The sequence below is a fragment of the Camelus ferus genome, chromosome 28, assembly GCF_009834535.1.
Source record: "Camelus ferus isolate YT-003-E chromosome 28, BCGSAC_Cfer_1.0, whole genome shotgun sequence".
Lineage (NCBI taxonomy): Eukaryota > Metazoa > Chordata > Mammalia > Artiodactyla > Camelidae > Camelus > Camelus ferus.
Genome location: NC_045723.1, coordinates 1,975,555 through 1,989,430, shown reverse-complemented (window position 1 = coordinate 1,989,430; position 13,876 = coordinate 1,975,555). Strand labels below are relative to the sequence as shown.

General features: G+C 34.4%; 1 protein-coding gene across 2 annotated transcripts in view; it reads left to right on the top strand.

Annotated features, from left to right (window-relative positions):
- Positions 1-13,876, top strand: part of EIF5B (eukaryotic translation initiation factor 5B) — a 65,806-nt gene that overhangs the window by 27,156 nt on the left and 24,774 nt on the right. Inside the window, exons 7-10 of one of the 2 annotated variants that reach the window (XM_032469742.1) lie at positions 6,579-6,674; positions 7,159-7,248; positions 8,792-8,866; positions 12,248-12,531. In XM_032469742.1, the coding sequence (XP_032325633.1) occupies positions 6,579-6,674; positions 7,159-7,248; positions 8,792-8,866; positions 12,248-12,531 (545 nt within the window). Of the gene's footprint in view, positions 1-6,578; positions 6,675-7,158; positions 7,249-8,791; positions 8,867-12,244; positions 12,532-13,876 lie in introns of both variants that reach the window. The other variant, XM_032469741.1, reaches the window with a different exon arrangement.

The window sequence follows — 13,876 nt, the reverse complement described above, 5'->3', positions numbered from 1 at the left end:
TTTAGTGTGTATCTCTGATAGGTAAGGACATTTTACTTTTCAATACAAGCATAGTATATGTTATTACGTTTAACAAAATTAATTCCTTGATATCATCTTGCTTTTCTGTGCATGTTTAATTTTTTCCACTTGTCTTCAAAATGTCTTTTAGAATCAGGATCCATATTAGATTCACATGTTGTATTTGGTTAATATGTCTCTCATTGATACCACTCCTGTTTTTGGTATGCCATTTATTTGTTGAAGGGACTGGATTTTTCTGTAGAATTTCTCCTGTTCTGGATTTACCTAATTGTGTTCTCCTGGTGTTGGCTAATCTACTTCACTATGTCTTGTGATTTTTAAATCTAGCAATTTGGCTACTTCCTAGTGGTGCTGTGTACTACGCAGTGCCTCGTATGAGGAGGCACATGGTCTGGTTGTCTTCTAGTGATGTCAAGATTGATCACTGAGTTTAGGTATCGGCAGCTTTGTCCATTCATTACAAAAATTCTTCATTGACTTTTCACATAATAATTTTAATGTCCAATTGGTGACCATTGCCTATATCTAGTATTTCATCAGGAATTGCAGATATTCGGTCTTTTTGCGTTTATTAGGTAGACTCTTTCTCAAAAAAAAAAAAAAACTTTCCCTGAAATACATTTCATGCAAGAAAATCAGGATAAATGCTTGATTCTTTTCCTTTCTTTACTAATTTGCAAAATAATTGCTGTTTCTAGCAACCTCTAAGGGTTACCAATGAGTTTAATTTTGTTTTGGATATGTATCATTTTCTTTTAATGGGGTTTTATATAATTGATATGCTCTCATCTCCTGAAGTCATTTATGTTTTTGATATTCAAAATATACTATCTTTGGCTAGCAGGAGTCCATTTAGGTGGGTTCCTGTGACTTTTTCACATGACCACAATATTCTTAGACCTTGTCCTTGCTTTCTAATGCCACGAGATATTTCCAGTACGTCTTGCACATTTTCTCCTCTAGACCTGAAATCAACTGTTTACCCAAGGAGCCTTGGTTCCTTTTAGTTTAGAGACCACAACCTGGACCTTTACTTAGTTATGTTTTTGACAGGTAAGATGATTTAAAATGGTGTCTTTGCTCCAATGAGAAGTATGTATTGGGAACTCTCAATTTCCTATCCCTACATTCCACAGATTTTTATATTATAGTAATTTTGGTGCTTATGCTATAATTACAGTAACAGCTACCGTTTATTATGTGTTTAGTATGTAACTGATGCTACTTTGACATTGATTATTTCCTCATAAAAATCTTATACATATTTTCATTCCCATGACATAGATGAAAAAGTGGAGACACAAAGCTTGAACAGCTTGCCCAAGGTTCTAGAGCTAAGGTTTAACTATCGATGTGACTCCTTCGTTGTGTTATGTATTCAGCTGGGAGCAGTAAATGTAGAGAATCATAGTACTTAGATTTCTGAAAGTTTTATTCTTGATTGAAAAATGAAACTAAAGAACAAATACAGCTAGCACCCAAATACCAGATTTGACTGGTGACTTTCTGACAGGCTAAAAGCACTCACGGAGAAATTGGAATGGGACCTTGCAGTGAATAATTTGCCAACAGAAATGCTATTTTATGGAGTAGTTTGATTTGTACTTATGAGATTAGAGGAGAATTATACTTTAAAATGATGAACTGGGCATAAATCTTTAGGAAAGGCTTGGAGGAGATGGTCTTTGAAGAGGCATCTCTGGTCCTAGTCTCTTATTCTTCATAGTGCTGCCCAGTGTTTGCCCCCTTATTTGTTTCTTATTCTCTATTAATAAGAAAGTTCAAACTTCTTAACTTTAAGTCTGCATATAAATTTACATTTGGCCCTCTACACGCATGATTCCATAAGGCTTTCCACAGTCCGCTCATTGAGTCATCTTATGAAAAGATACTACAATGTTATGTTTCACTATGTCTTTCAAAGCTACCTTGTTAGGTAAAGGTCATTTACCACATTGATTCCCTAGAATAATATAAAACTTATTTATTGAATCCAAAATGTGTTCTTAGGGAGTGTAGGTATCTGCAGATGTTTTCAGATAATTACTCTGAGATGTGTAGCAGATCACCTTTCCAGTCTGTTCTGTAGCCTTTAGCTTGTAACTACTAAGTATATAACAAGTTCACATTCCTTAAATGATACTACCAAAACTCAAAGAAATGCATAACCTGGATAGTCCTGTATCTATTTTTAAAATAGTCCTATATCTGTTTACATTTTAACTAAGTTAAAAAGATTTCCAACAAAGGAAACTCCAGGTCTCTATAATTTCACTTTGGGAATTCTACAAAACATTTAAGGAGGAAATATTGGCAGTTATGAAGATTATCTTGGCGAACTACCCAGTTCATTTTATGAGAATGACATTACCCTCGTACCATAGTGAGACAAAGACATTACAAGGAAGGAAAACTGCAGACCAATATCCCTCACGAACAAAGATGCAGAATTTCTCAACAAGATATTAGCTGTTTGACTCTAGCAATACTTGACCCTTGTACCATGCTGAGGTTAGGGGCATTCCTCTGTGCAGTCACAAGTCTGCATATAAATTTACAGCTGGCCTTCTGTATCCATGGTTCTGCATCTGCGTGTTCAACCAGCAGTGGATTGTACAGTACTGTAGTATGTATTTACTGAAAAAAATCTGCATATGGGTATCTGTGCTGTTCAAATGTGTTATTTAAGGGTTAACTATATAAATACATGTTTATGTGTGTATATTTATATATATTTAAATTTAGGGATAATCTATCATGACCAAGTGGATTTTACCCTCAGAATGCAGACTTGGTTCAGTATTTAAAAATTAATAAATATTTCACCATATTAATAGACTAAAGAAGAAAGTCTACATGATCATCTCAATAGATGCAGAAGAATCATTTGACAAAATTCAACATTCATATACAATAAAAATTCAGATACTGGGAATAGAAGGGAGCTTCCTTACCCTGATGTGGGACATTTTCAAAGAACATACAGCTAATAGACTTAATGATGAATGACTGAATATTGAACCCTAACATTGTAATTAAGGCAAGGATGTCCACTCTCATCACAGTCATTCATCATTGCACTGGAATGTCCTAACTCTGGCAATTAGGTAAAAAAGAAATGAAGGCGTACAGATTGAAAGGAAGAAGTAAAACTGTATTCACAGACGACAATTGTTTACATAGAAAATCCCATGGAATCTACCCCACCCCCAAACACAAAATCCTACAGTTAATAAGTGAGGTTAACTGGATAAGGCCAGTATTCAAATATCAATTGTGTTTCTGGATGCTAGCAATTAACAACTGAAAATCAAAAAATTTTAAATAGTACCATTTAAAGTAGCACCTTCTAAAGAAGAAAGAGAAATTGAGTCACTTAGTTTAAATTCAAATATTTGTCGGACCTATATGCTGAAAACTGTAAAACACTGATGAAAGTAATCAAAGACCTGTTTAATAGAGGTTGCATTCATGGATTGGAAGATTTGATATTAAGATATCAGTTCTCCCAAACTGATTTGTAGATTCAGTGCAATCCCAGTCAAAATTGCAGCATGAACACCATATACAAAAATAAACTCAAAATGGATTAAAGATGTAAATGTAAGACCAGATGCTATAAAACTCCTAGAGGAATACATAGGCAGAATACTCTTTGACATAAATCACAGCAATATTTCTTTCAAACCAGCTCCTAGACTACTGGAATTAAAAGCAAAAATAAACAAAGGGAATCTAATTAAACTTAAAAGCTTTTGCACAGCTAAGGATACCATCAACAAAATGAGAACACAACCCATAGAATGAGAGAAAGTATTTGCAAATGATGTGACCGGCAACTAATTTCTGAAAATACACAAATAGTTTGTACAGCTTAATATTAAAAAAAAAAGCAACCCAATCAAAAAATGGGCAGAAGACCTAAATAGACATCTCTCCAGAGAAGACAGATAGCCAACAAACTCATGAAAAGATGCTCGACCTCATTAATTGTTAGAGAAATGCAAATCAAAAGTAGAATAAGGTATCACCTCACACTGATCAGAATGGCCATTATTAACAAGTCCACAAACAATAAATGTTGGAGAGGGTGTGGAGAAAAAGGAACCCTCCTACACTATTGGTGGGAATGTAAATTGGTGCAGCCACTATGGAAGACAGTATGGAGGTTTCTTAAAAAACTAAAAATAGACTTGTGATTCAGCAATCCCATTCCTGGGCATATATCTGGAGGGAACTCTGATTTGATAAGATACACGTGCTCCAGTGTTCATAGCATCTCTGTTTGCAATAGCCAAGACATAGAAACAACTCAAATGTCCACTGACAGATGACTGGATAAAGAAGTTGTGGTATATTTATACAATGGAATACTATTCAGCCATAAAAGAGAATAAAATAATGCCATTTGCAGCAACATGGGTGGTCCTGGAGATTGCCATTCTAAGTGATGGAAGGCAGAAAGAGAAAGAAAAATATATGATACCACTTCTTTGTGAAATCTAAAAAAAAAGGACACAAATGAACTTAACTACAAAACAGCAACAGACTTAGACATAGAGAACAAACTTATGGTTACCAGGGGGTAAAAGGGGTGAGGAGGGATGAATTGAGAATTTGAAATTTATACCTCTTGGGGAGTGATGGAAATGTTAGTTGTCTCGATTGTGGTGGTGGTTTCTTTGGTGTATACATCTATCAAAATTCATCAAATTATACATCTGAAATATGTGTAGTTTACAGGAATTATACCACAATAAAAGTGTTAGAAATTACAGGATGATATTTTGTAGATATCTGTAAGCTGTTTCTAAAATATATGAAAAGATAAAGGAGTTAGAATGGTCAGAGTAGTTTTAAAAAAGAACAAACCTTGGAAGACTCACAATATCTGATTTCATGACTAACTGTAAAATTACAGTAATCAGTACAATGTGATATTGGCAAAAGGATATATATTAATGGAACAGAACAGAGTCAGGTTGGTTGGTGTTTCCTGTCATGGGAAAAGGCAACAGATAAAAATCTGGTGTTTGCAACAAGTGATACTGGCACAATTGGATATTTATATGCAAAAAAACACAAAAAAACCTAGCCCTAAATCTCACTCATGTTAAAATTAACTCAAAATAGATTGTAGATCTAAATATAAAATATACAGCTGTAAAACATTTAGAGGAAAACATAGGAGAAAATCTTTGCGAGCTTGTGTTAGGCAAGGAGTGCTTAGTTACAACTTTAAAAGCATAATATAATCCATAAAAAGAAAAAGATAATAAAACTGAAGTCCAGTTAAAGACTTTTGCTCTGCAAAAGATAGCATTGAGAGAATTCACATTACCTGAAAGTCTCATAACTGACAAGACTGTATATAGATAATAAAGATAACTCAAAATTCAACAATAAGAGAAGCAATAGCCCTATTTTAAAAATGGGCGAAAGATTTGAACCTTCACTTCAGGGAACTGTAAGCACAGGGAAAGAATGCTCAACATTAGGGAAATTCAAATTAAGACCATGATGAGATATCACTGCACATTTATTAGAATACGTAAATTTTAAAAAAAAGCAAAAAACCTCAAACACTGTCTTTATCGGATGCTGGCAAGGATGCAGAACAATTGAAACTCTCATACATACCAGTGGGAATGCAGAATTGGTAGTCACATTGGAAAACAGTTGGAAGTTTCTTAGAAAAATTAGGTTGAGCCTTGAACAACATGGGTTTGAACTGTGTGGATTTACTTGTATGTGGATATTCTTCAGTGGTAAATACTACAGTAATTACACGATCTGTGGCTGGTTGAATCCATGCATACAGAAGAACCATGGATACAGAGGGCTGACAATTTGCAGCTTTTTGACTACATGGAGGGTTGGCATCCCTGACCCCCATGTTGTTCAGGGGACAGCTGCACATGCTTATCTTAATGTCCGATTATTCCCACTGCAAAATATTTACCCCAGAGAAATGTTCACACAAAAATATGCATGCGATTGTTCATAGCAGCTTTATTCATAATTGTCAAAAACCAGAAACAACTCAAATGCCCTTCAGCTGTGTAATCAGTAAAGGAATGGTGGTACATCAGTACAGTGGAATGCTACTTGGCAATTAAAAGAAACAAAGTATTGGTACGTATAGTAAAAAGGATCACTTGAATTCATTATGTTGGCAGGCCGACTGTAAAGTTTTATGTGTGTGACGTTCTGAAAAGGGCATATCTTTTGGGATAGAGAGCAGTTCAGTGGCTGCCAGAGGCTTAAGGAAGTGAGCAGGATTAACTACACAGAGCAGAAGGGGTGATGGGACTGCTTTGCATCTTCATTGTGATGGTGGTTGCCTGAAAGTCATACAACTGGACAACAAGCTTATGGAATTTTAATGTATGTAAATTTAAAAATACTTTATACTAAGAAGAGGGTTTTCCATGAATGTTCTTCTATATTTTAGGGTATGTTTCTCTGAGATGAATAAATGTTACCTTAAGTAATATTTCTTAGGTGACATGTAAGAATTGTAAGCTCTGAAGTTTTCCATTTTTATTCCTCAGGTGTTGAAGTGCCATCAAAAGACTCTTTGCCAAAGAAAAGGCCAATTTACGAAGATAAAAAGAAGAAAAAAACACCACAGCAGTTAGAAAATAAAGGTTTGTATATAAAATAGCCTGTGATTTAGAAACTCTTGCTTTTTTCCTGCAGCCTTCAAAATCTTTTAAAAAGAAGTTGACAAATCAGAATTGCTTATTGAAACTTAATTCCTACACCTTGTTTCTTATCATCATTCTCAACTGATTCAAATGACAGGTTAATGGCAAAGTACTTTTGTTTGAAAAATCTGGATCCTCGTCTATGAATAACTATCCTTAACACTGGAAAGCACAACTGTCCTTCTTAGTTTTTGTTTCCTTCTCAACTTTCTATAATTTTACATTTTATTCCTGAGCAGAAAGAAAAACTAGTTTCCTGTTTTTAAAAAAAAGTGATATTTAAATATTTCATAAACTTGCTAAAGAGTTTAGGTGTGTGCTGCTGGCTTTTATTCAGTACTTAACAGGGTATCCTAACAGAAATTATGCACTGAGAGGTATTGTGAACTTGGTTTCTTTTTTTTTTTTTCCTTTTATTCCCCAGTATCTGAACCAGTGGAATCAGGCGCTACTGTGGAAGTTGTGGAACAAGCAGTACCGGAAAAAGAAGAGACTCCACCTCCTGTGGAGCCAGGCCAGTGGTGTTGACTAATTAATTCCTATTAAGTAACGATGTGTCACAAATTGTCTTGTTACCTTTAGTTTGGGGAAACCAAATGTCTGGCAGTATGGCCCTCTTTCTTTATAGTTCTTTCTGTTCTCTAAATCATTTCTTTTCATTTCCACTTTGAAAGAGTGTAGGGGTGAACCTCGAGTCGGTTTTGTTCTTTACAATAATGTCAGTTTGTAGAATGGATGGAGGAGTTTGGATTTTCTCTGACGTTTTTATTTATGGGTCAGGATTCTTAGGTGGTACCAAGAACTAAACAATTCTTTATTTAATCCTTTGGAAGCACACTGAAAGCATTTTTAATTAGAACTTTAAAGAGTCATAAAGGTTGGCATTTTAGAATCTTAGAGGTCAGCTTCTGTTTACTAAGTCAGTAAGAGGATTCAGCTTATTCATTCTGTGTGTTTGTGTGTTTTGAGATGGGGAAAATTTTTATTCTATTTATTTATTTTTTCAATGATAAACATTGTTCTAATTCATGAGGCTAGGTATTGATAGGAGAGCTAGAGATTGGCTAAATGTATGTTTGGTAAAATCAGGAGACTCACCAGTGTTAAAGACAAGGAGTTGGGGGCAGCTTTAGGGAGCGTTAGGCCTGAGCCACACGGGTGACAGGCGCCATCGGTCCTTTTCTTTGTTCTCAGGATAAAAAGGATCATTTATCTGGGCACCACATCTAAACAAGAGAAATTCTGGTTGTTATGCTTAATAGCAGTCCACTATTTTAGGTCATATTTGTAGCACTAGAAAGAATTGCTAATTTAGAACAAGCTTGGAGTATGTGTTTCTGGCTCTCATTTTGTCTTCCTCAAGAAGACTTACCCAAACTTGTTGCCAAATGGTAATTATTACAGGGAAAGAAATACTACAAGTCCCACTCCCATCTTTCATTTGAGAAAGTTTTGCTCGATGAGATTTCAGTAAAAAGAGTCATTATTGTTAATAATGAGTTAATAGAATTTTAAGTCTTTAAATTTAAAATTATACCTTTCAGGCTACTTTTGGGTTGTAAGCATTATATTCTGTTTTTATTTTCAGCTGGAACAGAAGTGTAAATCTGTACCTCCAACTGTGTAATTTAGTAGTGTTTGTATTTATAGAGGTTAAAGCAAAATAAATATTACATTCTTATGTATAAAGTATAGATTGAAGATCAAAAAGAAGATGTGAAATTTTATTTGTCCTCAAGAATTGAATGCTATCATGTACCCTTTTTAAGATCTAAAGGAACATTTCAATGAGTTGCTAATATTTTAATTACCTCATAGATGAAATCTGGGTTAAGTTTAATATAGGGTATTCAAAACAGGAAATTGTGAAGCATTTAATAATTATAAAGAATATAGCGTGCTATGTATATTGAAAAATTATTTCCAAAGATAATGAAATTGTATATGTAGTTTTTGCATAATTAAAGCATTTCTTTTTTATGTCAGCATAATTTTCCACTTTTTTCTAAAAGCAATCTCATAATTTCTATGTCTTTAATGAAAATCTGTATTTACAGAAGAAGAAGAAGAAACTGAGGATGCTGGATTGGATGACTGGGAAGCTATGGCTAGTGATGAGGAGAGAGAAAAAGGTGAACAGCTCATAAGCACGCATTGATAAATACAGTGGGTATTGGAGGTGTATATATATTAAAAGAAGTTATCTCCTGATTATGAAAACTGTATGAACTTTTCTGGGGATAGGGACCAGTCTTGCTTTCTCCATTGCCATTCCTAAGTCCTCATGTGGACGATGATTTTATTATTAGTAAATGGCTTTCAGAAAGTTATTTGTAAGATAGTTACCTAGGATTTAGAATCTGTTCTTTTCAGAGTGATGTTATAAAAGGCGTTAGGTTATTAAAGCTAGCCTACAAAAAGCCTCTAAGTATAATGCAAAGATAATACAAACACATAGTTTAGTTCCTAATCACTATGAATAAAAAGTGTTTTTCTTTGCCATTTCTTTGTTTTTTACCACTAAAACCTACTTTAAGGTTTAATTTGCTGGCTTTTTCTTAACTTTTTGAGATAGATGTTTGGCTCTTTGTTTTTTCAGCCTTTTAAAGAAGGCTGAAAAGAAATGTAAATTTTTTTAAGAAATGTAAAGAAATGTAAATTTTAAAGAAATGTAAATTTCTCTTTAAGCCTAGCTTTAGCCAAATTCTACAAGTTATGATATGTTGATATTTTAAAATTTCCTTTTTGATACATTTTTACCTGTATTAACTTTTACTTATGATTTATTTAGAAGTATATTTCTTAATCTACAAAAGTAGGGACTTTATAGTTACGTATCTTTTTGTAACTTCATTGTGATCAGCAAACATATATGGCTCTGTCCTTTGAAATATGTTGACTAAATTTATAGCTAAACATGGTTACTGTAAATGTTTCATATATGATTGGAGAGAGTTTATATCCTGCAGTAGCTGGGTACCTTGTTCTCTGTATTTAGTCAAGTTTGCTGATCGTTTTGTGCAGGTCTTTTATTCTGTTCTGAGTTTTCTTTCTAGTGTGCTTTTTCTCTCTGTCTCTGAGGGTGGTGTGCTCAGATCTCCCATCACGCTTGTAGGTTGTCTATTTCTCTCTGAGTTCTATTGATTTTTCTTTACATATTTTGGTGCAATATTATTAGGTGAATGTAATCTTACATATTTCTAGTGAATTGACTGTTTTTATCATTTATTTTATTTATATTTTATTTCTAGCATTGCCTTTTGTCTTCAAGTCTGCTTTTCTGATACTAACATAACTACACCGGTGATAATTTACAAGATCTTTTTTTATTACTCTTTCTATATCTTTAAACAGCAATATAATTGGGATTTTTGGATCTAGTTTGTCAATCTTTATATTTTACCTAGAACACTTAGCCCATTTCATCTAACATTTGATATAATTAATGAAATATGTTGATTTTAATATTTACCATCTTGCTAAGTTGTTCTTATTTGTACTGATTCTTTTTCTCTCCTTTCTAACCATCTTTTGTATTGTTGGATTTTTTTTTATTCATTTTTTTCCCTTCCATGAGCTGGGTAGTTTTATACTTTTCTGCTTACTTTTAGTGGTTACTCCAGAGAATTAACATGGATCTTTGAACTATCAGTGTCTACTGTTACCTTCTTTCCAGGCAATGTAAAGACTGTAGAAACATAAGCAACATTTGACCAATTCTCGATTTATATGTCATTGTTCTCGTTTATTTTAATTCTCTTTTTTAAACCCCATAATAGCTTTTTTTTTTTTTTAACAGTCAGAGTTTATTTAAGTTGACCTGTATTCTTAGCTTTTTGTGGTGCTTCATTTCTCCCTGTACTCTGATCTTCATTTGGGATTATTCTTCCTGCCTGAAGAATACCTTATAGAATTTACTTTAGTATGAATCTGTTCCTGAGACATTCTGTTTTTGCTTTTCTGAAAATATCTTTATCTCATCTTTATTCTTGAAGGTAAAATACTGAATGAGGAATTCTTTATTGTAACTTTATTCGTTTAACACTTTGAAGATATTAGTCCCTTTTCTTGGCTTTTACTGTTTCTGTTCAAATATTAGGTATCAGCCTAAATTTTTTATGTGTCTTTGCTTTTCATCAGTTTTATTATGATATGGCAAGATTTGTTTTCTTTTTTATTTACTCTGCCTATTGGGCTTTATGAATGTATGTTTTTATCAGTTTTGCAGTGTTATAAGCCATCATTTCCCCTTAGGGATTCTAGTTAGGCCTGTGGTAGACCTTCTTACTGTATCATTGTATCTTTTCCTTTTTTCTGTGTTTTTCACCTATTGAGTCTCCATGGTTCGTTCTAGATTGTTTCCTCTGATCTGTCTTCTGGTTCATTAATTCTCTCCTCAGCTGTTTGTACTCTCCTGTTAAAACCATCTCTTGAGTTCTCAATTTTATCGTCTGTATTTTTAAGTTTTAGAATTTCCATTTAAGTATTTTCATAGTTTTTAGTTACTTTCTAAACTTTTTAATCTTACCTATTGCTCCCTGGATTCTAGAAGCATAGTCTTCTTAAAAATTTTGTCTTGAGGGGAGGGTGTAGTTCAGTGGTAGAGTGCTTAGCGTGCACAGGTGCTGGAGTCCGCCCCTAGTACATCCATTAAAAATAAATAAATAACATAATTACCCACCCAAACGAACAAACAATAAAATATTTTTTAAAATATAATTTTGTTTTTATAACTTCAATATATGAAAGCCTTGTAGGTGTGTAAAGGCTGGTTTCTTCATGTGGCTTTTAATTTTATATTTTGTGCTGGATATTATAGAACTGTAGAAATAGTTTGATGTCAAAATTAGTGTTTGCTCCCTCCAGAGAGAGTTTATTTGTACATCTACCAGGAGTCTGGGTGAACTAGCAATATAGTATCATCTTACTCCACATTTAGAATTGAGAGAATCTGGGGGTGATCTGCCAGAAAAGGGGAGGTCCTGTCTACTTCCTGTGTGTCCTTACTGTCAGGGTGCAGTTTTTCAGGGTTTCACCGCATCATAAGGGCTTTACCCAAAGTCCATCCACCTTGCCCTGCCAAAATCCTTGGTAGGCCTGAACTTCCAGTGCCTGGACCCCTAAACTTTAAAGGGCCATTGAAAGCACTACATAGCCTTTCAGCTACCCCCGCCAGAATCAGCAAATGATCCAGAGAGGGAAAAAGTACTGAGTATTGTGTTCACCTCCCTGGGTTTCTGTCCTCTCTTGTATCCTGGCTTAGTAATGCTTTTCTTTTTTGTTAGCTTATGGATTAATGCATTAAATTTTTACTGTTAAACGAAAATCTTCGTCGCAGCTTGTAGACACCAGTTGGCATTTATGATATATGAAAACATTAATTTGGAATTAATGATACGGTGTTACTGCCTTAGTACACTTTCAGTATAATTTTTCCTTTAGGGTCTCTATCTTGATAGAAATCTTGTTTTTAACTTTCATTTATTTTGAAATCTCTCTCTTCCTGAAAGAAGAAAACACAGTGCTTATAGAAGTAAAAGAAAACCCTGAAGAGGAGGAGGAGGAGGAAGAGGAGGAGGAGGAGGAAGAAGAGAGTGAAGAGGAAGAGGAAGAAGAAGGAGAAAGTGAAGGCAGTGACGGTGATGACGAGGATGAAAAGGTGTCCGATGAGAAGGATGCGGGGAAAACATTAGAGAAAAAGCCAAGTAAAGAAATGAGCTCAGAATCTGAGTATGACTCTGATGATGACCGAACTAAAGAGGAACGGGCTTACGACAAAGCAAAACGGAGGATTGAGGTATTTATCTGTCCCTTTTGCTTCACCCCTTTCCTCTCCACTCCTCCTCTCATACTTAAAACTATACGACTAAAGGCTTTTGATGATGAGCAGTTTTAAAAACACAGTCTCAGAGTGGTATCTTTGTCCAGTCTTTGTAACGTTGAGACGTTAGAGGTCTTTGACACTGGTCTCCCCTGGGACCTCACTCCCTTACCCAAGTCAGAATGGTGATTGCTTCATCACTTTTTTCTTGTTTTCTTCAAACTTTAATGTGTTCTTTGAGTGATGGTTTATAGGTATGCAGAGGCATTCTGAGCTTACACCCTCTAGTTATAAACATTAGTTGGGTGTTTGCCTTGTATATTTAGGTTCGTCAGTCTAAGGCACCTTGCTCACTTCAGTTGTTTAAATCTTGTGGGTTAACGAGACTTCTGTTCAGTAAAGTTCACATACCTCGCAGGCTCACTGTGTTTTTCCTACTTAATGTAGTAGACTTAACTTCAAGAGAAACTTTTCATAATTATGTCAGCTTAGCATAAATAATACACTACAAACCACTTTACTTGAGGATACTAAACTATTTTAAAGCTAAAAACTTTATAGCTTTTCTTTTCTTAATCTTTTCAAGTATAATTCTAGTTTTCAATTTTTTGTTTTAATACCTATGTATCAGTATTGACTTTTCCTTCTGTAAAGTCTAAAAAGAGTATATTTTCTGAATTTCTTAAGGACTAAGAAGATCTGTTGTTAAAAATTGGAATTTCTCAACCCTGGCTCTGTTGACATTTTGGAGCCAGATAATTCTTTGTTGTGGGGGCAGGGGGTCTGTCCTCTTCATTTTAGGATGTTGAGCAGTATCTCTGGCCTCCACCCGCTACATGTCAGTAGTATTCCCCTCCCTTCTCCTTGCTGTGACTCTGCTTCTTCCCACAGTACCTACTCAGCCAACTCCCTTGCCCTGTACCTCTCTGTGAGAGACAGTTAGTATACTGTGTTTGATGACTTAAAAACAAAATGGGTGTAAATCATTAAGTAAAAATTCCCTGTTATCTCATCCCCCTGTGAGGTGACAAGAATAAGAACTACCCTTGTTGGTGGATCTGGGTATGAGCTTCAAGTTTTTAAAGTTTTTAATTAAAAATTAGGTAATAAATTTGTGGATGCATACTATTTTTTCCCACTTAATAGTATGCTATGAACCTTGTTAGCTCAACAATTTTTTAACAGTTTTGTTAAGATATGATTTATATACCATAAAATTGACCCATTTTAAGTGTACAAACTCAGTGACAGTTTGTAAATTTAGAGTTTTGCAACTATCACCGCAACTCAACTTTAGAATATTTTCACCACCCCAGGAAGA